Raw genomic sequence first — 25,235 nt, 5'->3', positions numbered from 1 at the left:
TGAAGTGTGCTTCAGCAGTCCAACTCTTTCAAGAACCACCAAGTTCTGCCATAAGTGAGCTTAAGTCATGTAAACGGTTGAGGGTCATGAATTGAGCCCAGGAGAGAGTCCTATAAAGCCATAAGAGCAGAAGATTTGGGTTGGGATTTTGTTCTTAAATGTTGTCTCCTAAATCAATACAGATTTTGCAAATGTGTGGGGTACCAATAAACACCTTTGAAATTGATGGACAGAAAGTACAAAGTTACATTTGTTTAGATACTTAGATGTGGGAATCCTTGTCTAGACTTGGGGTTTGTAAATATTCACTTGTTTTTGAAGATACCAAAAAAATCGCCTGCCTTTTAAATGGATAAGAAACCTTTGAAATGTATTTCTGCATGAAAAGTCATAATCCTCTCAGTTATTTGCTAGCTTTTACATATCTCAATGAAAATCATGCGACATGAGCAATTGTGTATCTATCACATTTTACATGCGCTGTGTATCTCATTAAGTCTCTGTCCTAGCTTCAGCCTATTTCCCTTCCAGCGCAGAGGGGGTTGTGAGAATGCATGTGCATAAAAAGATTGATCTGTGTGAGAACTGTATTTGATAGCTGGAGAAACGAAAACAAATGTGTGGAACAAGGTAACATTTAAAAAAAGTAAATTTATCTTCCAGACCATTGCCTTTGTAGTATATGTTCCACAGGAAATACAGTTATCTTATAAAGTGCTGTGCAAAACCAGGAATTCAGTTACATCACTGAAACATGCAGTAAAAGGCTTTGCTTCTTTCAGCTCAGTCTTACCTTTGGAGACACTACTGTGCTATGCCTGCAGTAGTAGAAGGAAACAAGCCATTTAAAAAAAAAAACCAACAAACCAACTTTTTCTTTTTATATAGTTTCTATACTTTTTAAGTATTTCTTTATACCAAAGAAAGCTAAGATTAAATTAATGGTGCAAATTGACTTCATGAGATTTAGGATGAAATAACAATGCTTTTATTTTTCAAGCATCCATTTAATAGATATCCATAGAAACATGTTTGGAATACATTGCCCTTGTGAAACTTATTAGAAACTGATAATCTGTGAAAGTTTGCACTCTTAAGCAGATGGAGTAAATGTGGTGGAATTGTTATAAAAGAGCGTCATCTGAAGATTTATTTTTTTTGTATGCTGTGAATGATTTGACATTTGCCCTAAGAACTGGGGTTTTTGGCATACCAAATATTTCCTAAGTGGCATTGCGTGTTAACATGAAAGTTGTGCCTGAACCATAGCTTGAGCAATTTGTGATAGATATGATATACAAGGAAGGAGCATCTCACAAGCGAAAATACATTTTGAGGGGGGAGGAGGCAGAGAGCAAATAAAATGTCAGGAGAAACTAAAGATCTTGGGACCATCATTCATCCTTCTGTGTGCACTCAGAATGTAAGAGCCAGACCTGTCATGGAGCATTGAACCCTGAGGCAGCAGAAACCCCAGAAGGAGCTGCCTTCATCGCTAATTAAACAGTTAGGCATTTAAACGTTTCTCAAAACTGTCCTGGGTTGAGGTGAGATCCCTGCATCCAACTCGAGCTTTTTAGCCTCCTGTACCCACCCAGAGCTCTGTTTGAAGTCTGACGCCGCTTTTGAAGTGCAGCCTGTGGTGTCCAAGCCTACCAGTACAAGCTTGCAAATATCAGGCATTTTCATGACGAAGTTCCTCTGTGGCCATCTACAGACTCTTCTGTAAGGGTAACGTTTCATCTTGGGCTGTTAGTGTCCCGTATGTCATTGTGTAGAAAGCCTGGTGTCTGCCAGAGGAGAACTGCAGCGCTAAGGCTGCTGAGGAAGGTTTTCCAAAAGCTTTCCCCTCTTGTATAGGCAGGGGCACAGGCATGCTTGGGAATGCCAGGTGGCCTGCGGTAATTCTGTGTAACCTGCCTCAGTCGCACTGTTTCAGCTGCTGGGAGGATATAAGTGCACAGATAGGACTGAGAATGCCATCCTTGCCTACCTCCCCCCAAGACTCTGTGTTTTCCACTGCGCTTCCAAGGCAGTTCACAGCCCCATCCCTTGCCAGATAATGATCTGATCTTATTTTGCTTACCAACAGTTCTGCTGCAGGAGTGTTAAATGCAGGTTAGACAAAATACAAGATCCTTCTAGTGACTCATTTAGTCCCTTTCTTCTTCCCAGCTGGTCTAAGTCATACACAGCTGTGAGAACATTAGCTCTGAAATTGTGAGCAGCAGACACTTTATATGCGGTGATGCATTCCTTTATATCTCATGGCCCACATGGTGATGGCTTCTAAATCCCTTATCATAACTGCCTCAGGCTGGAAACAATTTTTTTGTACCATCTGATGTAAAGATGACATTTCTTGAGCTGAGGGAATTTAATGTGATTGTACTGTTCTCCAGGCCTCAAAAAGATTATGCTGTGGCTTCCATTCATCACAAAACCAGGGCTTTTTAGTTGCTTTTTCTAATTCCCAGATAGGAATCATGAAATTATTTTGGGGGAATAATGTTGTTCAAGAATAACTGGTGACAATTACGCAAAGGTGTTTTATTGAGCTATTTTCTGTGCTATTCTGCAAGAACGGGGAAACGAATAAATATGCCTGCTAGTAAGATGTACTATTGCAATGACTCTGCTTTGCCGTTGTTGGTTGCTGAATGATACAGCACCTGGTAACTTTGCAAATGTATGTAAAACCTCTCTTTAATTGATTCTTTTTTGCTATTTGTCTTGGTTCGTTTTCTGTTCAGCAATCTTTGTTTTCATGTTAATGGGTGGCTTTTTTTCAACTCATGGAGGCATGGTGCGGGAAATGTAGTGGATTCTTACCCTGATCTAAGGTGTGCTCATTTGCATGGCTCTTTGTTCACTGAAGTGTGAAGGGGATTGTGTTTAGGACAGCCTGCATTTACTGAAGAAGCAGAAGTCGAGCCCAAGGTGTGTTTTACCTGATCTCATACATCTGTGACTTTTTTTTTTTAAAGGTTTCAATCTAACATCACTTGACTAGTTCAGAATAAATGTAGCTGCAACCAGATTGCTCAGGCTGCTAGCGTATGCCTGCATTCTGCATCAGAAATTTGTGGTTTTCATTTGCAGGCAGTATTTTTAATGTGTTTGAATGTGTCATCTTCACTGAGGTCTATCCCTTCAGACAAGATGTCCAATGTCCTGAGGGTCCCATGCTAGAAGAGGACAAGTCAGGAATAGTTGCCACCACATCACATTCCAGTTTGCTTGAAAATGAACAGTCTTAAAATGGTTGTTCTCTTCCCTTATTATTCATCCTGTTAGTTCACATACCAAGCGTCTTGGATTGTCTCAGGTATCCTTTAAAACATACTAAGTTTCAGAAATGTTTTTGGGAGCAGAGCTGGGTATGAACGCTCTGAATAGCAGAGCACACCGAAGGGACAGCGTTTTATGCTGCTGATGGTCTTCAGGCTGGTCTAAGATGGTCTTAGAATGCATCAAAAGGACTGAGTGTCTTTGTGGATGCATACATAGCTCTCTTTCTTACCTGGTTACGACTTCTCTACTGTTCCCCTCTGCATGGGATATTTATTTTTTTTAATATAATATTGCTTATACAGGGGTAGTTTCCTAAAATGTTGTTTGCCTGTGACTTCAAGCTGTTGTTCGTGAGTTATTTTTATCTCCCTGAAAAAGTGTCCTTGGATGTCAGTGTAATCATTCGTGTTGCCGGCCCCGTGAAACAAAGGGCTGCAGGACTAGGCCTGGTGTGATTGTCTTAAATACTGAAAACTTGAAACGTGGTTACAAGTTGATGTTACTGAAAGTGAACATGCTAAATAACTTAGCAGATTCACAAAACTGGAAAAAGTTTTTGCACAATTCTATGACATCTGAAGGCATTCTGCCTCAACTGTAATTTGCTGTTCTTTAGAGTAAAACAGTCTTTTTTTGAACATATTTTGTAGTTTTACCATACTGATGGGTTCCCAAAAAACATTCAGCCACCACCAAAAAAACTTATCTGGGTTCATCAACATTGAAAAAGCAGTGCAGTGTCACCTAACCCATATGGGGATGATCAAAGACTTTACTTTGGAGAATCAGTTCTCCTTGTTCTGAACAATGCATTCACTTTGTTGCAGTTACCTTATCCCTCAGTCTACATGAGAGACACTGTCATGAAAATAGTATTGTTGTTTCTTAAAGGCTCGTGTTTTCCTGATATTCTCTTCCAGCCTGAAAACAGCAACTTATGTCATAGCACTTTGCTGTGGAAAGGTTATGATACCAGGCATTGAAGGATTATCACCTCAACAGTGTAACTGGTAGCAAGAACACAGGAACTTGTGAACAAAAATAGCATTTTAAATAGATTTCTATAGGGGAGGGAAAAAATTGTCAAAATGGCATGTACGTGCACAGTTGCTCCCGCTCAATATTCAGAAATGGTATTCAGGCTTTTTTACTATCCAACTGACTGTTTTGGTGCTAATGTAGCGAGGGGAAGTTCACTTGCCCAAAATATTAATGAATAAAAGGAGCATGAATAATGAAAAGCAAACTGCTAAGTATGCTACTTAATAAATTACAGGTGATTTTTTTGGTTGATGTATTGGCCCAGCCTTATTTGGGAAATACATACTTTTTTTATAATAGTTTTGGAAACTTAATTTTCACAACGGTGAATCCAATTAACAGAGAAAGAAAACTTAAGTATCCATTCTTATTCTATTTCTTGTTTCCCCCTCTGTTTTAAGTGTTTGTGTGCTTTCTTGTATGCTGTTCTTGAATTGCTCTTAGCAAGTTAGCATTCTTAGAGAGGGGGCTTCTGATTCTTCTCCTGGTCTTTCCTTTATTGTGGCTTCTCTGTCTCCCTTCCTTCCATTTGTCTTATTTCCACTTTGTAGATTTTATTCTTACCTTCTTTGCTTCCAGCTTTATTCCTTAGCACACCTATTTTTGTGTATCTCTTCTCTGTATATCATGGGGGGGGGGGTGAAGTTGGGCAGTAGGAATATAAGAAAGCGCTTGATTCACAGAAAACCTATTCTCACCTTTAAAACACAGCAGATTATTTTTCAAGATATCTTAGACTGCAGGACCACAGTTCAGGTTCCCATTAAATGTTCTTATTACCTTCACAATCACTTACAATATATTTGAAAACATCTGCAATGTCCTGACAGAGTATAGTATCTTAGAAGCTCTTAGTAAATTTAAATAATCTCACAAGAAATTTGATGGTATTGCTTCATGGAAATAGATTAGCCTAGATTAACTGGGTCTGGAGGAGAGGAGAGAATCTTTGCTGTTCCTTTTGTCTGTGGATGTGAAAATGTAGCTAATACCCACAAGGGGTGGAAACTGAAATCATCTTTCTGGAAGTGCAGCAGATAAAGTTTGTAATCATGTCCCTGCGGCATAGCGTGCATTTCATCTTCAGGGTGATCTGGTGCCAAGTGCTAGTGGAGATCCTTTGATAGACAAACACATGTCTCGTGCCAGGATGCGACTCTTGGTTCCTGACCTGTAACTTGTGTCTCTCAGCACTGACAGAACTAATATTTATACTCATCTATAGATAAAATGCACATTGCACAAGCAGTAAAAACGGAGGAGGGCTTCTTCCACTAAGTGAGAAACTACTGAAAAACAGAACCTTAAAACCATGGTTGCTTCTATCTGTGGCCTCCACAAGATAGGAGAAAATTGCATTGATGGAACCCACCATGTCTTTTTTGGCAGTAACAAGGATCTTCTGGGTCTGCAGTGATAAAATGAATGCTGGTTGCAAGGGGAGGAGGACTTTGTTTTCATTCCTGAGGAATTAAAACTGCTGGCTGAAAGTGTGGAGGGAGATTTTTGCAGAAAGCAAGGGATGTGATGGGGAGGCTTTTGAGTCCAGCAGTTGTCTGGGGGAAGGGAACACTACAGAAAATTTACTTTTCCACTGTAAGTCCTAGTAGGCAGTTAGTATTGCACCCATGTATATTTGGTATATATTGTGCCCTGAACATCTTTTAATGACCGTTTGGCTTCTGTATGAGGTGATAAGATGTGAAGAAGGGCACAAGTATCACAAGCTTATCAATTGTTGCTGTCTCTTCTTCCTTTTTTTTTTTCCGCATTTTGCCTGTTCAGGGATTCTGGGTCATAAATATTGATTTATTTTTTCCATTTTTAATTGGGAGGTGAAGGAACTGTGGCACATGATTTTACTGTTTTATGTCAAGTTGAGGAAAGCTCTGTTCTCTTTAAACTTAATCTCAGCATTGAAAAATAGATCTTTTTGTTAAAAAAAAGGAGGTCAGATTTGAGGCCAGTTTCCAGTGTCTCTAAAGCTTTAAGGCTTTAGAAAAAGCAAAGCACATGGTCACACATCCTTTACTAACTCTCCAAATTAATTCAGGTTTCATCCAGGCTAGTGCTTTTTCAAAGTTACTGAATTAACTGCAGTAGTTAGTGTGCAGCATTGGTAAAGAGAAGGTGACAGGGGATTTTGCTGCTTATTCATGGAAAAGCTTGCCCACTTCCCCCCCCCCTTTCTTCCAGGCTTTTTGTCTTCCATTCATTTTATGCTTACCATAGCAAAAATCACCAGAGGACAAGGCTGGGTCTCCCCTTCTAAAAACAGAAAGTATTGCCCTTGCTTAAAAAGAAAATGCGCTGAAAGTTCACAGCCTCTCTAGCTGGTTTGTAATTGTGTATTTTGCTATGATCTTTTCTTATTCTGTGTGCCTTTTTTTTTTTTTTTGTACGCTGCATTGTTCTAGTGCTGGTCAGTCAAGCCCACAAAACTAGGGTTCAACACTTTGCTGAAACTCATTAATGTCATGGTAGTCCTCTCCACTGCAAACTCTTGCCTCATCAATAATAAGTAATTCTACATCGTTTTGCTGCTTTGGTGTGCTGAGGTTTCCCTATTTTGGAGCAGAACGTTTCCTTTGTTTTTTCAATCACAGAATCACAGAAACTTCAGAGTTGGAAGGGACCTCTAGAGATCATCTAGTCTAACTCCCCTGCTAAAGCAGGATTGCCTAGAGCACAATCACTTGTGCTCTTCCCTGTTTTCTCATCTCTTTCTATTTGAGTGAATTATCATAGAATCATAGAATAGTCTGGGTTGGAAGGGACTTTTCAAGGTCATCTAGACCAACCCCTCTGAGATGAGCAGGGACATCTTCAACTAGATCAGGTTGCTGAGAGCCCCATCCAACCTGACCTTGAATGTTTCCAGGGATAAATTACATTAATTTTATTAAGAGTTTGAAATTCATATTAATCAATTTTTTTTGTTTGCTAATCAGTTATACTTGTGAATGTGAAGAGGACCACATTTCGTGAATGGTGAATGTCTAACATGACTGACATCAGTCACACCGCCTTTCTCTCCCCTGCGAGTAGGCTGTGTGGCTTTTTGTCCTGGAAGCCTATACAGTTTTTCTTATCGATATCTATGCTAATGTGTATTTGCATTAATGAAGGGAAGGTTGATACAATGAGCTTTGATGATTTGCTTTTAAATAGTTTTCCATTTCCAATGCAAAAATGCTTTGGCTGTGAGGTATTTCTATCTCACAGCTCCATTACACTTCAGAAAGAATATTCAGCTGCTGACTTCATCCTAGGATTTTCAGATAAGGTCCAAGACCATCAACATGAGGATGCATTTGCAGGTGCTATAGCTGATGAGGAGTTACCTCCAGATACTTTGTCAAGCTAAAGGATAGTGGTGTCATCATCCCATCCAGATAATGGAGAAAATTTGCACCAGGAGGTGCTAGCGTTATTTGCAGATGTTTAGTAAGGGCATAGTGTCAGGTGAGAGGCACTGTAGAATCTAGGGACTGAGCTTGAAAACTTGATAAAAAGACATCCGCTTAAGCGGAAACTGGTTCCTGTAATTTCGTGGGACTTTTCCTAGACTTTTGTTTTTACTGAGAAAAAGGTGAGTGCATCATGGCTGTAAACTTTTCAAAGTGCTTCTCTTTGCCCATCAGCATCACCTGTGCCTTGTCCGGCACTGCCCTGCTCTTGTCTTCTCTGTGAGCTAATTTCATGCAAACCTCAACCTATCTTAGTTGTGGAGGTATGACTATGTGAGGAGAGGAGTGTGCAAAGCTGTTTGTCACCTCTGTCCGTGGCATTAAGCTTTTGCTATCTTCTCAGGTCCCTGTAGTGGTTGCAAGTAGGTTAATATGCATAGTGAGAAAGACCTCCTGAACTCGGCAAGAAAATTGTTCGGAGGTGGACATTTATTTTCCTACTGCTACCGTTTCTGAGTGCATTCCTGAAGACAAGACTTGAAACCAGTTTGTGCGTTTCTCAGGAACTTTGTCTTGAGCAGGATTGCCATCAACAGTGGTAGTGGGTGTAGAGCAATCAAGGAAGGTGAAGATGGATGTTTGACGTCATCTGCCTGCTGTCCAGCTGTGCTGCTAAAGCCTTCTGTCCTGTGTTTGGATGATACATTGCTCAAAGTCCTGACCGGCCAATTATATACAAGCATCAAGATGATTAAACAAGTAGAAAATAAATAAAATATCACCACCTGCATGGCATGAGTATGAAGATGTAGGGTAGCTCTATCTTGTATGCAACTGGGACAGTTTTTCCCACTAGCATTTGGAAGTATTCATTATTTAATGTACTTACTGCTGGGGATGTACTCTGCCAGTTTGGGAAGAAACGCAGGTCCCAGCAATGTGAAGTGTGCTGTCAGCAGCAGCACTGGTTCCATTGTAGCTAACAGGGTTCAACCAGGGAGGATCTGTAGACCCTGCCTTTTCTGTTTTGCTCTGTTTGAACCAGAACAGGATTTGGCTCCTGACCTTATTTGACCCTGCAGCAACAGTGGGTCATATTGTGCCCTCGGGTGTTTCAGAGGAACTCCGTAAGCACATGGCTATTGACATCAGTATTTGGCCAACACTCTCATTTTTCCAGGTGTGACTTCCTGGTTACAAAGGGTGAATTTCAAGGTACATTCCCACATGATGACAGTATATCATCTCTCCCAATTTTATCTTTTCTAAAAAGGCATTTCTTTGTCCTGTTGTTTTTAATTGTTATATATGCTTAATTCCTCCTCAGTCGGTAGTATGCAGGGTGATTCACATTCCCAAGTGCACTTGACACTGAAACTCTAAATCTGTTACCCTTTCAGAGAGGGGAATATATTACAAAATGTTGAATTTCATACCGGGGAACAGAGGTGAATAAAAATGATGGGAGAATTATAAATTCCTTCTATATGCTTCCTAACGCTTGTGGTCAGAGACTGTAATAAAGAATAAGAGATCAGACTCATTATTCTAATTGCTTTGCGATAAGAACGTGTTCTTCTCTCTGTATAAATAGCCATTGCTGCTATTGCAGCAGTGCGGATTTGTGGCAGCTGAGAATGTGACCTCAATGCAAACGCTGTGCTTTGTTCCTGTGGCATACTTTTGGAAACAAGTGTATTTTCTTGGATTAGAACTGGTTGTGACTTTGAAAGCCACTGAATTGCATCAGTTTCGGTGGAAGTCACTAGAAGTTGATTCCATTGTGGGGTTCATGCTGATGACAGTATCTAGGTTTGTGAGCGGGTCAACTGTTTGAACAGAGCTTAGATGAGTACATAGATCCTGAGATGCAGGCTTTCCAAAGTCAGGGCCTAATTCATGCCCCTTCTTTAAATCTGATTTGGGATCAAATATTAAATAGTGCAGAAAAAATATCTAATTCCAGTAGTTCTCATTCAGTCAAAAAAAAAAAAACCAAACCAGCCCAACTGTTTAATCACATTGTGGGGCTTTGCTGTTATTGCAGGAGCCAAAGGCAAGCAGGATGCAGACTGAGTTATCAGAGTTAGTACCAAACCTGAAGGTGCTTTATCAGATTACGAATGAGGTAAATGATAAACTAGGGTTAAGAAGCTGGCTTTATGTGGACTGCTTAATAAGAAGAATTCCCTGGTAGCTTACTCCTCATCTATCAAAGTTAAGTATTTTACTCTTAGAACAGATTATTTGTAATAGATGTTTCAGTGGAGGTAGGGGCAGAGGACCATTACTCTGTTCCATTTTTTAAAGAGAAGTAAATAGTCCTGAAAGTAGGTAGTAAATTTTTACATTATAGATTAGGTAATTTAGTAAAAATAAACTGTACAGTAAATGTAGGGACAAAATTGAGTAGTAAATTCTTACTACAAGGTGCCTTCCTTCTTCCATTGTAAATTACTTAATTTCCTGCGTTCAACATGTCGGTCCTGTTCCTGCATCCGCCTTGCATTAAGAATCAAAGTGAAAACCATCAGCTGCAGCAGTCTATCATTTTGTGTTTCCAGTGGAGATAATTTAAGTATAACACAGTGGCATTGAATATTGATAGAAAGATGACAGGCCGTGATTAAAGTTTTGTGCTGGGTAAAATAGATGACTGGAGGATTGAAGAGAAAATGACAAAAATATTGTTCAGTATTGTGTGGTATCTTGTTTTTTAATAACACTAATCGAATGTCCATTATTGGTTTTAAGCACTAGAAAAATTGTTCTTCCTTGTTGTTTTGAACAGGCCTTTTAGAAAAGAAAAAGCTAATATAAAATATGTACATTTCACATAAAATACAAGGTGGTAGTTCTGTCCTTAAGATGCTGATATCAGGGTTTTTTTCTATGGTCAGGAGAAAGATGTCATGATTCTTAACAGATTGGTTTTGAATTTCAGTTTAGATTCTAATCCTTCAGTATCCTGGATGCAGTAGGTAATGTTTTGCTGAGTGGGAGAATTTGGGGATAATGAGCGTCACTGATAGGCTTAATTTTATTTTTTTTTTAAACATTTGGCAGAAAATACTATCAGATACTTATGTGTTTCTGTTTACTGAGATCACTGTGAGGGGCCATGTATTTTTACATGAATATTATTTCTTATTTGTTATTATTAGCCTCTTTCTGTGAAAAACTCTGTCTTAATGGGAAGGAATTTTTTAAGAAATGTTTTATGAAGTCAGTTCAAGTTAATAGCATTTGAAACGTCTGAGAAAATTCCTTAGGAATCTTAATACCCAACCATCATAATAGAATGGATTTAACCGTTTTTTCTTAATTATACAATTTATAGAATTGGTGGTGTAACCTCATTATGCATATGTACAAAATGCCCAAGACTGATTTAAGGTATTAATGTGAGATAATTTAGATTTTCTTTGTGTGTGTGTTGGGGGGGGGGGGAGTGGAATTTATGAGAGGGGGGCGCAACCTATGTCTGGTTCATCAATTTGTTTACATACAGTTGTTGCTGTAAAACATAATGCTTCATTAAATCAAAATCTATGGAACTAGAGAGAAAAATGGAATTCTGGAAGGAGATCAGATACACTGGTCCCACTTGCAGTTGGTCCAGAGCAGTGATTTGCTTCCTCCTAACGTGCGGTTTGTCTTGCCTTCTGCACTAAAGGCTATATTCTCATTAACGTTTCTCAGCTGCTGATAGAAATCATTCAGCTACAAATCCGAAGTAGGAAACCGCCTCCACTCACAGCTCCCCTTTGTTTACCCTGCTTTGACAATTTGGTACGCACGTTGGAAACCTCTATTGTAGCGCTGTGAAATATATAATAGTTATGTGGTACGTTGATTTTCCTCCACAGTCACTACCGTTATGTTAAAAGGAAAGTATTTATACAAGTTAAAAAGTCTTATTTCCTTCATATTTGTACATCTTCACGTACATACATCCACCTACACATACTACAAAGTCCTTCACATGAGGATAAAACAACACAACTGAAAGTGTTTGCAAATAGAGCATGTTATAAACATAACATGTAATTTAGGTGTTCTCAGCTAGTTAATTCTGTAGCGCAGCATATACTTGTTCTGTGCATGATCTTTCATAGGATCTTCATCCAAAGACACAACTAATGTGAGCTATCACAAATAATAAAATGGCAGTGTTACCTGCTAGATAACAGCACGGGGCAGGGGGAGGGTAGAAGCAGGGAAGGAAAGAGTTCCATTTCAACTGAAAAGGAGTATAAAGACCTGTGGAGGTTGTCCCTGCGGCCAGACCTGCAGAAATACACTGTCCCTGGAGGGGCAAGGAGAGAAGTGAAAGCAGCAAGGTCTGTGCAGCAGGCAGCAGCAGTCTGAAGGAGGTTGCGCAGCGTTTGAGTGGTTGTGTTCTAGTGTGGCATTTTTCCTTCCAAAGTGGTTTTGTTACACTTCAGTTCCATTCTGTGTTTATTTTACTGGGCCTAGGGTGTCTACAATGTTAAATACCACAGATGAACAGGTGTCTGCTCGTATTTGTGTTTCTCCACTAGGACTCATCTGAAATTTGGCCAAAGTGGGCAAGGAGGGAATTGAACCGTTGCTGCTCTTTTTGCTCACAAAACCAAGAAAAATGATAGCTCCTAATCCCATAATAACTTGAAAGACTGTGGTGGGTGTTTTCTGGTAATATTGTAGAGGTTAGATCACTCAACAAAATACAGGAGACCTGGCTCCAGTTAGCCTGCCTGCTGCACCTCCAGGTATACTCTGCCTTGCTACATCCCTGAGGATGCCACAGCCACCACATTGAGGGCTGGGCTGGTGACTGGTTTCCTCAGATCTGTCCCTTTCTGCACATTTGTCTCTGCTCCTGAGATGCTGTAGAAAGCAGAGCCCCTGCTATCACCTATTCTTCTAGCTGTGTGAAAGTAGTTTCCACATCTCTGTGCTGCATTGTAATGTCTTGTCTGGGTGTGCTGGATGTCTTTTGGATAGGGCTGTTGTGCAGAGGACTTGTCTGTGGCTTTATAGATATTATAAAAGTCAGCCCAGAGCAAAATATTAGGTGTCAAAAATGTAGGAGTCTAGAAGTTAGATGGGGATTGTGAGGATTGCTTTCTTGGGCTCTTGTGCTTCTGTGTTCTCCAGTGGGTCGAACATCACATTTAAAGAGGGTCAGCTACTTATTGTTTTCTAGATATGTTTTGTAAGGGAGAAGGCAAGGTCAGAAAAACAAATTGTGCCAGAGAAAAGTACTACAAGCTTCAGACTTTGCCTAGGAGTCCTAGCTAGTCTCCAAGGTAGGTGTTAGAGCAGGTTGTCATCCGACAGGGGAGTGTGGAGTCCTTCGAGGAGTGAGTCTTGTTTTTACACGAAGTGCAATAATAGTGCTGAACAGCAAACAAGTATTGTCAGCAAGCTTTAAAATAAGAGAGTAGAATGAATGTCTCACGCACTGGGAGACAACCACATGATCGGAACAATATGAAGTTAATTCATGAGATTTTTGCCTCCTGAGGAGATTGGAGAGAAGAGACACAATGCAAAGAACTGAGTTGTGAAACTGAGGTTGTATGAAGGGGTTTATAGGATTAGGGAGACTTACAAGAAGAAAAAAACCAAAAAGTTGTGATTTCAGATGTTTAGCAAAGGTGACTTTTTAGTGTGCAGGTCAAGGAAAAAAAAAGTTTTGCTGCTTGAGCAGAGTCCAGGTTTTCTTTGGCCCTTTTCCCGCATCTGCTTTCTTCTGTTTTTTATGTTCATCAACTGAGAGCTGTGATCTGATGAGCCTTAGCTATACCTTTTCCCTTATCAGTCTGCCATTGCACGCCAGCCAGATGGGGAAAACAGGGTTGTGTGCCTCCCTCTCCTTAGAGCCTCATTTGACCCACTGATGGGAACATTGTAGTCCTTGGTTTGTTCCATAGATTGGTTGTAGGCATCTTAAAATGTAACAGCTAAGGTTAAAGATCAAGAACAGATCAGGCTGGAAGCCTTTTTTTATGAAGGACAGAAGCAAAACATATTCTGAAGTAGTAAGTACTGTTAAATACAAGAAAGGCTATTAATGCATGGCTGTGAATTAATAGGATACACCAAAAGAGAGGGGTGGACTTCTGCTACCAGTAAAACAATATGGTTGCCTGCCTTCCTCTAAGTATTGTTACTCCATGCTTTCTTAGGCTTGCCTCCTTTGTTCACTGCATGGCTGTTACCTTAAGAAAAGGCAACAAAGACATAACTAAATGTAGAGTAGGAAGAGCTAGTTCCTCCCCTGTGGTGCAAAATATAAATAGAAGTAAGCGACCAATATCTAGAGAAACTTTCCCTACTTTGTACAATAGATAACAAAGAATGGGGATATAAAGCAAAGTCTTTTGATTCGTGTTACCATTTCCTGCAAGCCTCAAAACTTTCCAATCATTTTAATTGTTGTAATGAAAATCCCTGTTGGTTCTGCCAGACTATTTTTGTTGCTTTTCATCTGCTTTCTTGACACAGAAAACTGCCTTTAGGGTCAGTGAATGCAGTGTTAACATGTGTGTCAGGTACTGAGAAGAGGCAAGCGCATGCTTTCCTGAATCTGCACCTTAGTGTGGCTCACCTATTAGAAGGAAGTTGTCCAGAGTATTCCTGCTTAGTGATGGTTCATCTCCCCTTATAAGTTATCTTTTGTTTATGCAGTTTCTAAATAGATGTCTTACTATGTAGCCTTTTAGCTTCAGTCTCACTCCCTTGGCTTTCAGGATGTGGCTTTTTACAGGGATGTCCTTTAAAATAAGCAACATCTATCAACACATAGTGTTGACCTCAGGTTATTATAAACTACTTCTAACAATTCACTCACCAAAGGCCATTCCTAAAAACTAGAGACGATGAGATTTACAAGTAGTGACATCTCCCCATGTTGATTCCAGTTTTCTTTTGAGGAGATTTTGGGGGACTTTGTTTCGTGTAAGTAGGGTTTAATATAAAATCTTTTGGCTATTTTTACACAGGCATGTTTTCATTTAGGGTATAGTGTTCAGGAACTGAATGTGCCTTTTGTATGTCTGCAGGGCCCTCAGTAGGAAAGTGGTGTTCTTGTAGTTCCAGTTAGCACTATAAATAGCTTTAGAATAATGTTGTGCTGAGAACCACATAGACAGTCCCCATTGATACCTCTGGGAATCTTGTGGAAAGGCAGAGAAGCAATGTTCTTTGGACTTCAAGCAGAAGAGAGAGAATCCTTGCTGGATATGACTCTCAACATGAATTTCACCCAATATTAACACGTAGATTGAAGATATCCTCCTCTAGTTTCCTTGTACCCTCTGGTCTCCAGTGTGTTTGGTAGAAAACTACTTGAGGCTTGGTAAAGGCATCTGCAATTACAATTTCAATTGCCACTTTATGAAGAGAACTCAAGGATAAACCTCCCTGTTCTACATTCATTTCCTCTTGTCCATAAATAGCTCTGTTTCTCTGGCAGCTCTTTCATCATCATCAACTTGACCTAATCCAGAATTCTCCCTGCTGCGTCCTTTTGTGTTGCTGTGGATGTCTCAGCCATTCTTCGAGTCAAGTAAGGCCTGCTCTTATGGATTCTTTCTGCATAGTATCCTTGAGATAAGACCTGTCCCAGCTATCCATCCAGCTAAAAAATTACTCGGGTTGAGTCTTGTGTCTCACTTACTTCAACGTCCATTTGCCTGGCCATGACTTGACAAAAGCAGTCTTGCCCTGCTCTCCTCCATTCAAAGTGCTGTTGCCACTGCAATGACTGTTTTTTCTCTTTCTTTTTGTTTTCCTTCTTTTTTTTTCTTTTTTTTTTTTTTAATTTTAATTCTGTGTTTATGATCATTTCATTTTGTTTGATTTTTTTCTCCACTGGTTCCCTCTGTCCTGTCACATCAAACGTAAGTATTAACCTTCAACGTCAAGGCTGCTCACAATCTTTTACCACCTACTCAGTCTTCTCTTTTTTTTTTTTAATATCAAAAGACTGACTTCCATCTACAGCTGTTAAACCACATTGGTATCAATCACTTGCCCATTACGTTTTTATAGTGACATCTTTTGCCCTTCTGTCATGATTCCTTTATGGAGAGATGGAGATCTTAGATATCCACTGACCTATTTCATTGGCCGCCTGCAATTCCTTAAAATTCTCATTCACTGTGGTACCTCAGTGTGCTCGACAGCGATTAGACTAGTTACTGATGTAACTAATTAAATTGTTGTACCGCAACTAACATGCCATGTTCAGTCCACTGTTGTCTCAGTGTTTCTTTGGACATCCTTATCTATATCCTAGCTCTTGATGCTTGTTTTAAACTTGGTCATCGTAATCTGGTGTTTGTACAAAGCTTGGCAATTGGGACTTATGAGCACCCTGGCACTTGGAAGTTCACAATTGCAGGTGATTAAGGTGTGCTTTGTTGTTGCAGGGTCTATCTAAATGGTTGATGGATTGGGATTTGTAGTTGGTTCTAGCAAATTGTTCCTGGCACCTCCATTGAACTTTCCATATATACCAATTTGATAATAACATACAGACAGGTGTATAACACCTAGAGGTTGATTCGTCATAAAATATTTATAAGTATAGGAATACTATAAAATCTGGACCAATCTTGGTTCATCGTTTTGAAAAGTTGCCTATCTGAAAAAACTCACTGAGTTCAGTACAGGCGTCTACACGCTTTTGGCTTCATGGAGACTGCAGATGTATTTTTAGTGTGGATTGAACATGAATAAACCAAACTCTGATATTCAGTTGAGCTTGATTTTACACCTGATGTGAAAGCTAAAGATTTTTGCATGCTAGGGACAACATAATTTTTAATAATTATTTGGTATGTGTTTCTGTGTCAGATATTTGCAGCTTTCAAATAATTTTCATTAAAAAAGTGTGTTTGAAAAATGCTTTTAAGCACTGAATTTCAAAATACAGAATAAAAGATGCAGACTCCTTGGGCTTAGGTATGTTCAGAATATGCAAGTATATGTGCGTTCACGGATTTCAGTTGAAAAGTTCAGCAGAACATCTTAGTATCTTAGGTCAAGTTTTACAGATACGATGATAAAACAAAGATGTCCTTAAAATAAAAGCAAGCTATTAGTGGTATGTTCAGTAATTGCTGATTACTAAAATGGGTGTAAAAGATGCAATCAAAAGCATGTTGACCGATGAGCTGAATAACAGCAGCCCAGGCACTGTTATGCTGTACTTTTATATATGCTATTCATCCTCTCCACTGTGAATACTTATCTCTGCCCCAGTTTTGTCAATAGAGCTCTTCATTAAATTGAATAGCCAAAACAAGCTATACACTGGAAATTATGATTTAAGCCTCTAGTGTATTTTCTGAGGCTTTAATAATAAGCCATATATAGCTGCAAACAAACTTTTTAAAGAAGCAAGTAAATGGGCTTATGTATGTCTGCAGGAAAATGTTTTGAGTGTGTAACCATGATGATGTGACTGACAAGTAGAGAAACAGTGGGGGTTATTTTATATTTCTGGCTTGGTAAGTGAAATGCTACCTGGATGGAACACAGAAGTGTAATCCGGTGGAGATTTTTTCCCTTTCTAATTAGTGATACTCTGAGCTCCTTGCGGGAGACCAATTTGTGGACCTCATGCTGCATACTGCCTTCACTAAACATATATACTGCCTCTAAGCACAGATCAAGTAGCTTGGCTTCTGGAGCTTAATTTTGCTCTCAGTCTCAAAATATTGCTGTGTGAATTTTACAGCTTGGTATCTTGAAGAGTTCGTAGAGTTAGAAACGTACCTTTGTTAGATTAATGAATTCATTGTAAGCAGTGCAGCTCCTTTATCCTTCGTTTAGAATAAAAGATAAGCTGGTATTTAATTTAGTCAGAAAAGTTAAATAGTTATTTTCCTTCTTTTAGTCACTTATAATTGCTTACTATTATACAGCAAATGATATAATTTGAAGAGCACTGTGAAAAAAAATATTGCTTTTATTAGATATTAGCATTCGAATCTGTCTGGAAGTGTGTATTGCCGTGGGAATTGGTGCTTCTGAGTCCCATCCCAGGCTCTGCTACCGATCTGCTGTATTTTAGCAGGCAACCTAATCTTTTTGTTCCTTAGAGACAACATGTATTAAATGGAGGTGTCACCACATCTCTTATGAGCAGTGTGATGTTAGTATTTAGTATCGTGTTCTGAAAAACTGTCTATGCCTAGAATTCCCATTTTACTTCCCATTTACTTCAGGTGAAAATATCTATTGGGTGCATCTATGTATCTATTGGATGCGGTATTTGTAACATGCGCGGACATCTCTGAGAGGTATCAATGGGTTAAAAGTATGAAGAAGTTTGGTATTTCAAATTTCCTAATACTTTTTTCTTTGGTGGGATAACAAAGTAGAAAAAACCCAAAGCACATTAGCGAGAGATAAGGACAACACTCAAAAGCATAAGACTGAAGGAAAGGAAGAGTGTTATAGTTTAATCTGATTTGATTCACCAGAGTTGAAGCAAGTACATTTCAGTCTAACGAGAAATTTAGTGTACCTATTTTCCAAAAATTAGAGCTGAGTTAATGCTGTAAATAGTGTGATTGTTCACACATGATCTTCTACATGAAATTCAGGAAAGCCACACGACTGTTTTTAGGATGGCAGGCCTCTATATCTGATAACGTGAAGGAAGCTCTGATTGTGATCGCAAGACCCCTAGACCTGTGTCCTATCAGGAGAAGGTCACATGCACCCAGTGTATGCTGCACAGTTGGAAGCAACATCCTAGCACAAAGGCTTTTTATGGCATCAGCTTTGTAATAGGGCCATAATTTTACTACTTTTGAGTTTGAAATAGCTTGTGTTATCTCTGCGGAAGTATTTGAGCTGCCGTTGGGTTTTCATTGTTTTTATTTTCTATCCAATAATAAGCAGTCACCCCAAAAGTTACTTGAAATAGCAACTATTCTCCCTGAACTGTGGTTTTATTTTCTCTTGGCTTTTATTTCAGCTGCGGGAGCCAGCTGCTCCAAAGAGTGTGGGAAGCTGACTTGGAGGCCTGTCAGCTGTTGATCCGAGGGTTTCAACTGAAAGAAACCAGTTGCTGTCTTTTTGAGGAAGAGGAAAACCAAATGGAAGAGACGGAGATGACTGCGGATGGCCCATCTGATTCTGAGAAAAGAAAAGAAGGTCACTTTCCAAAGGGCACAGAGTGGGGCACTTTTCCCTGCCTCAAACACAGTGAGCTAAAAGAGGTATCAGAAATGTTCTGCAGCTGCATTTCAAGCAATAGTGCTGGTTTTCCTTTTGAGAGGAGGAGTTGAATCTGGGTGACGGGTCAGCAGGGCAGGTTAAGTATGAACTTAACATCTGGCCTCCAATCTGGGACATGAATAAATAGCTTATTAGCTTCTCAGAAGCCCTTCAACCCTTTATCCTTTCACCATCAGTCTTTTTAAAATGTGGAAATTATTCAGGCAATGAATACAGGATGTACATCAGGATTTAAAGGAAAAATGATTAAGTCTTCAACACAAATTATCAGCTGTTCCTCATCTCACTGATGAGTTTTACTCTGAGCTAGTTCTGCTAACTTCTTAGCCTGGATCTATGTTAGCTGAAATGGGGAGAGAGTAAGGTTTCCTCCCCTAGTGAAATGGCCAAAGGCTTCCTAGCTCAGATGCTAGTAGGCTTCCAGCATCCAACAAATATTAAAAAGAGGAAAAAATCATGAGGCTTAAGGGGTCTGATAGATTTCTTTTAAGTTTTTTTGTGTTCTGCTCTGTTCTTGCTTAAAAATATACAGCTACCTAATAATATTTTAACTGCACTGCCACAGTAAACAAGCTGTTAAAGAGCTTCATCACCCATCACTGTGACAAAAAAACCCAACCCTCTAACAGGGGTTGTCAGTTTTATTACCTTGGAATTTGGTTGACAGAAATTAAAAGTGCTCTTAATCGCACCTGATGATAAGAGCCATTGAGCTGTGCATTACATTGGACGCTGATGCCTAATTTTGCATTTATACTGGCTGAGACTTAGTGGAAAGCAGGCCCTTGCCTCACTGTAAAATATCCTCTTATTAACAAAATTCTGTTTTTAAATTGGGCTTCAATAGTACTTGCAGCCGTTTCTTAGGGAAAATGGTTTGTGGACTGACTCCACATAGAGACTGTTTGGAAATGGTCAGCTGTGGCTTTTCATATTTTTTTTTTTCCTTTCACCCCCTCCCATCATATTCCTGATGAGTCTGCTGAAGTAATATGAGCAATTCTGTTGGTTATGGACAGCTGTGCTCCTCTCTCAAAAGCGCAGCTTCTCAGTGCAGCTGAGAATCTCTTGGAGGATTTGGAGTTTTGTGATTGTTTCCGTAGCACTCTTGAGATTTGTGCTGTTGATGATCACCTATTTCACCCCTGTAAATCCAGATGGTTTCCCTGGAAATCAGCATTGCTATCCTAGAATGACATCTAGGCAACTGAAGTGTGGTGACTTCTGGTTCTGGAGAGAGGTGCAGGACTCAGAGGGACAGGTTGCCCATATGTTTAATGGAAGAGGAAAGTATATTTGCAGTGCTTTCATTAAGCTCCTCATTTTGAACTTGCTTTTTGATAATTTCCTCTCTGTCTCTATCAACCACAGAGGGAATTTAAGGAGGCTATCCCCCTAACTTCAGTTCTTCATCTAGGTGCTTAAACTTTGTGTTATAAATAAATGCCTTTGCTGGGGATCTGGCCTATCCTGGTACCCTGAATAAACTCCCATTTTGAGAATGTGCCAAAATCCATTCAGAAGCTGACATCCAAATAGAAAAATGAAAATGTCCATCAGTGATGGACCTGTGGAGGTATTCCTGCATCTATTCCAACAGCGCTCCTAGACTGACAAAATTGAAAGAAAAAAAAGAACTGGTTTTGTTAATATAAGAATGTTAATTTGTTTTCCAGCCCCTATGAGTTGAGCAACAGAGCTGTGTTTCATCACAGCTTACTCAGCTAGCCTTCCTCTGTTTCAGTGCTGCCTCCATTGAGGCAAAGTTACACATCAGTGATGATTGCGACCATAAAAAAAACCCCAACAATATAGACTGTGTTCTACATTTTGGAACTAGGGTTGGTCAGCTTGCTTTTATACTTTCAGGAGCTGGGATGTTTTCCTTGTTGTGGGGTATAGAAGTTTTACCCAAACAAGTACGCTTTAGGTAGTAAAGCTGGTAGGATCTCAGTAGGAGTGACAGGCAGTATCTAAACTTTTTGAGAAGAGCTATAGCATAACATTCCCTAGCATCTCCTAGTAATTAATCGCAAGGCAGAACATAAAAAAAACCAAAAAAAAATAAGAAACCTCGCATATATTTAAATATGATGCTAACTTCAATTTTTTAACCTGTTGAAGTACAAGAGAGAATATGCCTTGATTTGTAAATGGACTGAGTTGAAAGGCAAACCAATTCTGTAGCATTTAAGTGCTCTGTTACATGGTATTATATTTTTTTATTTAAAAATAATTTCATACTTGTGGCCAAAAAATAAATTAAATAGTGGTGTGGCTTTTAGTCTCAAAATTTAGCCATTCGTGTGACTTTCATGGGAAAACTTACTGTTGTCCATTAGTAGGGAACCTTTTTGTAGTCAGTTATCATCAAGTGGAGATACCTAATAGAAAAGCATCTATTTGTCACAGTACTTGGCTTGATATTATTTAACGAGGCTGTGGTGTCCCTGTGAGGAGGAGTAGCTTGATGTGGTTGCCATGTTTGTAGAAAGACTGTTCTCTTCAACTGTGTCATCTCTGTTCCCCAGAGGGGAATTTCTAGAGAGTGCTGTTGGTCATTGAAGCGAAAGGAAAGTGGTGTTCTTTGTATTGAGAGGTTACTAAATTACTTGCTTCAAAACAGTATAAAGGATAATAATAGCATATGTGCATGTATGCTGTGGAAGGTACCTTTCATTCCCAGGTGATGGATTTACTTTACGACGAAATGCTGCAAATGAAGCTCTCCAGTTATTTATCATGTCGTATTGGGCTAAGTATTACTGTGGATGTTGGTTTTGCTGATATATAATATACTGTTTTCTTGCATATAACTGTGTCTTACTGTATGGGTTTCATTAGAAAACAAAGAAACAAATAAGAAACATAACAATAATAAGAAAAGCAAAATAGATGAATGGAAAAAAACCCCTTCACTTAGACCCTCAGGTACTGCTTTGCAGAGGGGCCGTTTTTCATTTTTAATTAAATATCCCCGCCAGATCATATAAAATATTATATGTTCTGGTATAAAATATGTAAGGTATAAATTCTTTGAAAGTTCAGATATTTTACTGTCATGTGTGCAGAAGTTTATTAACTGTCCACAGTTACTTTATAGTCTTCATAACTGTGTTTTCTAAGACAGTATAGATTTTTTTCCTCAGTTTGTTTATGTGACAGACTGTGGCGTTCCAAAATAATCTGGTAAATTAGATTTCCTTTATAACACTGACAGCCAGGGAAGACAATCACATGCTTTGGCAGCTCAGCTTGTTGAAACATCATTACTAATTTTTTGGTCCAAACTAAATAAAGAGGGGCCAGCAAAAATCATCCTGTGGAACACCCTGAGTTACTTAAAACTTAAGATGTCCTCCTCTCATTTACAGATAATTCATTAGATTATAGTATGTAAAAAAAAAAAAATAAAATGCTGAAGCAAAGTTATAAACAGTATTACTAGCTTCAGTCATGTCAAAGTCAGATTGTTGTCCAATGCATTTGTGTCCTTAAACCAGGAGAATTTGAGATAATGCTTGAGTTTTCATATAAGCGTGTACTTTCGAATTGGTAGCTATCTTGATGAAATTAAGGTGCCCTATCATTGCAGTTCTAGTTTGTCTTTTCGAGACTAATTGGGCTTGATTGTCTCCTAAGTCTCTGGGGCATTAAAGATGGGCTCTAGTTTTCATCCCAGATATGTTCCATACTTCTAAACTGACCGCAAATTATTTTGCCTAGGTGACAGGTGAGTGAGGTGGAAGTCGCTATGATCATTATTGCATAGTTAGATACATATCTGGGTGATTTCTAAAAAATACAGTAACATTTCATTTCTCTTCAGACATTAACGCCTGCTTGTTCCACTCCTTATGATATCTTGCTTTATTTTTTGCTTGTTGATATGCTTGTATGTGTTGTTTCCTTGTTGATTTGGTTGTATGTGTAAGCAAAACCTTTTTATAACACCGTAAACACTGATGACAACTAATAGAGAGATGTGTATGTGCTGGGACCTCCCTAACACCAAATATCTTGATGAACATGAGTATGTGTGCACCTGCAGGCTTGGGTTCCTGACCTGTCCTTTTTTCTTCTTCTTCTGCTATCTGGCATGCTGTGCAGTGCTCCCTCTTAATCACTATGAAGGAAAGAAACACCTACTAGATTTCAAGAAAATTGAGGGGATTAAAGTTACAAGGTAAAAAACCCAAAATTCAGTAGTGTTACATTTTGTAAGTCAGCATTTTTTGGTAGTTATCCCATCAGAATTCTTTGTAGCTCATTTCTTGCTTTTTCCACCATAAATAAGCAAAGAGCAGGGGTAAGAGTAAGGGATGCTGTCTTTTCCTCACCTCTGCATGCTTCAGTTTTGCTGTCTGGGATGGTGTTTCAGGGTCTTTTGTAGAGCACTGTGGTGTTGGGAAGATGTTCTATAATTGCAAAGCCTTCATTTGATTCAGTTTTTTAAAGATACTGAATGTTCTAAGTGATACTAAGTGGACAGTCATGAAAAAGTAATAATTAATATTTAGTGTGGTGCCTGTCATTAAAAAGAAGTCATCACAGGATGTGACACAACATTTTTCAGAATTTAGCAACAGCAAGCACCAACAAAGCTTCTGTCAGCAGGCTGTAAACTCATTACCATGCATTGAGATAGCCTGTGGTTCAGGGGGCAAATGTGAAATGTGTAAAGGACAAAGCCTTTAGAAAGCTAAATAAACTGTGCATTCATCTGAGTTTTAATTAAATGTTGTATTTGTAGAGCTTCAAAAATAATTTGGAAACTTTAAATTTAATCTTCGTTTTAAATGTCAGCATTAAGCATCAGTGAAAGTCAGCGTTTGAGTGTTTTTTGTATTAATCCAAGCTGGAAAGCATTTCTCTAGCAACAGGCTTGTACACAAGGGTCAAATCATCGTTGTTGTGCAGTAAGATGCCCCTTAGCTGCCTGTGATACTGTTGTGTAGTATCTACTGGTAGAAATGCTAGCTCTTTAGCTAGAGATCGTAGCATCTCAGTAAGCTTAATGCTTACGTGTGTTTTGCAGTAAAAATATAATCAGAAAATTAATATTACAGGTAAAAGAAATCTAATTGCTAAATTGTTCTTTTCAGATAGATTACTGAAAATAGTACCCAGTAATAATAATGACCTAATGACAGAGTAATGATTTTGAACTTTATTATACATACCTACCTGTGATACTAAGTATTGCCCTACTAAAGCAATATCCCCATCTCAGCTTATTTAAAGATTATCAATACTGTTATGTGTGATAAGTATTAATGACTTTCCAATAATGTTAACATCAAATTTCTTTGCTCCTCAACCAATCAATGAAATGTTGGCTGATTTCTTATAGACTTTACAGATGAAGCAAGTTTTTAAAGAGGAACTGGCTATAGTTAGCACATGTTACCAATACAAAACATCAGTGGGGTCTCTTGTTTCTCCTGCCCAAAATCACTTACATGGTTTGTGCCAAAAAAAAATTTCCGTAGACTCTTGAATGGTTTATAAATCCGTAAAAGCTTGATAGAAAAGTTTGTTTCAGTCTATAGTTAGTCCTTCAGTTTTATAGGGAGTATTCTTCGTGGGTTTTAATTGGGAAGCCAAAGGCAGGCTTTAATAAAATGTATTCAAATTTAGCTTTAAATATTGGGTGGCTGCCACTGCTCCGTTATAAACGCAATTGAAACGTTTCATGCATGTGAAGCAAAATGATGTAATTGTTCAGCTTATATAACTTTTTAATGTGCGTTATGGTTTTTATAAGTTCCACTGAAATCTTACTGTTTATATAGCATGTATCTACCATATACTTAATAATTTATCTCTAACAGGTTATGGAAGACATTTCATTTGGAGCAGAGGGTCATTTATCTGAGGTAAGTGTTTTCTAGGCAGTATAAAGCCGTGATATTGCACAGACTTCTCTGGGTCTCAATTAGATGACGCTTGTTTTTATAGTATTACCTTTGGGTAAAAATTGCTAGAGAGTGTGCGAGCACTTAAAAAAGCAGCCAAAGGACCAATAATATTTAGCCATCCTCACTGTAGCACGGTAATGATGCTTAGGTGCTGTACTTGTTTCCTTGTGTACCACTAAAAATACCTTTGAATTTACTTTTGAAGTATATAACATACTGCAGCAGAATAGAGGGCAATAGGAATTTCATTTGAATAAAAACACTGGGTGTTTGTCATTTTACACATTTTCCTAAATAAAAAGATGTTAGATCCTAGTCTATA

General features: G+C 38.8%; 1 protein-coding gene across 7 annotated transcripts in view; it reads left to right on the top strand.

The window, feature by feature from the left end:
* Window positions 1-25,235, top strand: part of DISC1 (DISC1 scaffold protein) — a 215,866-nt gene that overhangs the window by 169,835 nt on the left and 20,796 nt on the right. For all 7 annotated transcript variants that reach the window (XM_054194043.1, XM_054194040.1, XM_054194038.1 and 4 more), the window contains 2 exons: window positions 18,730-18,973; window positions 24,827-24,871. In XM_054194043.1, the coding sequence (XP_054050018.1) occupies window positions 18,730-18,973; window positions 24,827-24,871 (289 nt within the window). The remainder of the gene's footprint in view (window positions 1-18,729; window positions 18,974-24,826; window positions 24,872-25,235) is intronic.

The sequence above is a fragment of the Rissa tridactyla genome, chromosome 3 (assembly GCF_028500815.1).
Source record: "Rissa tridactyla isolate bRisTri1 chromosome 3, bRisTri1.patW.cur.20221130, whole genome shotgun sequence".
Taxonomy (NCBI): Eukaryota; Metazoa; Chordata; class Aves; order Charadriiformes; family Laridae; genus Rissa; species Rissa tridactyla.
This window is presented reverse-complemented; position numbering and strand designations above follow the sequence as displayed.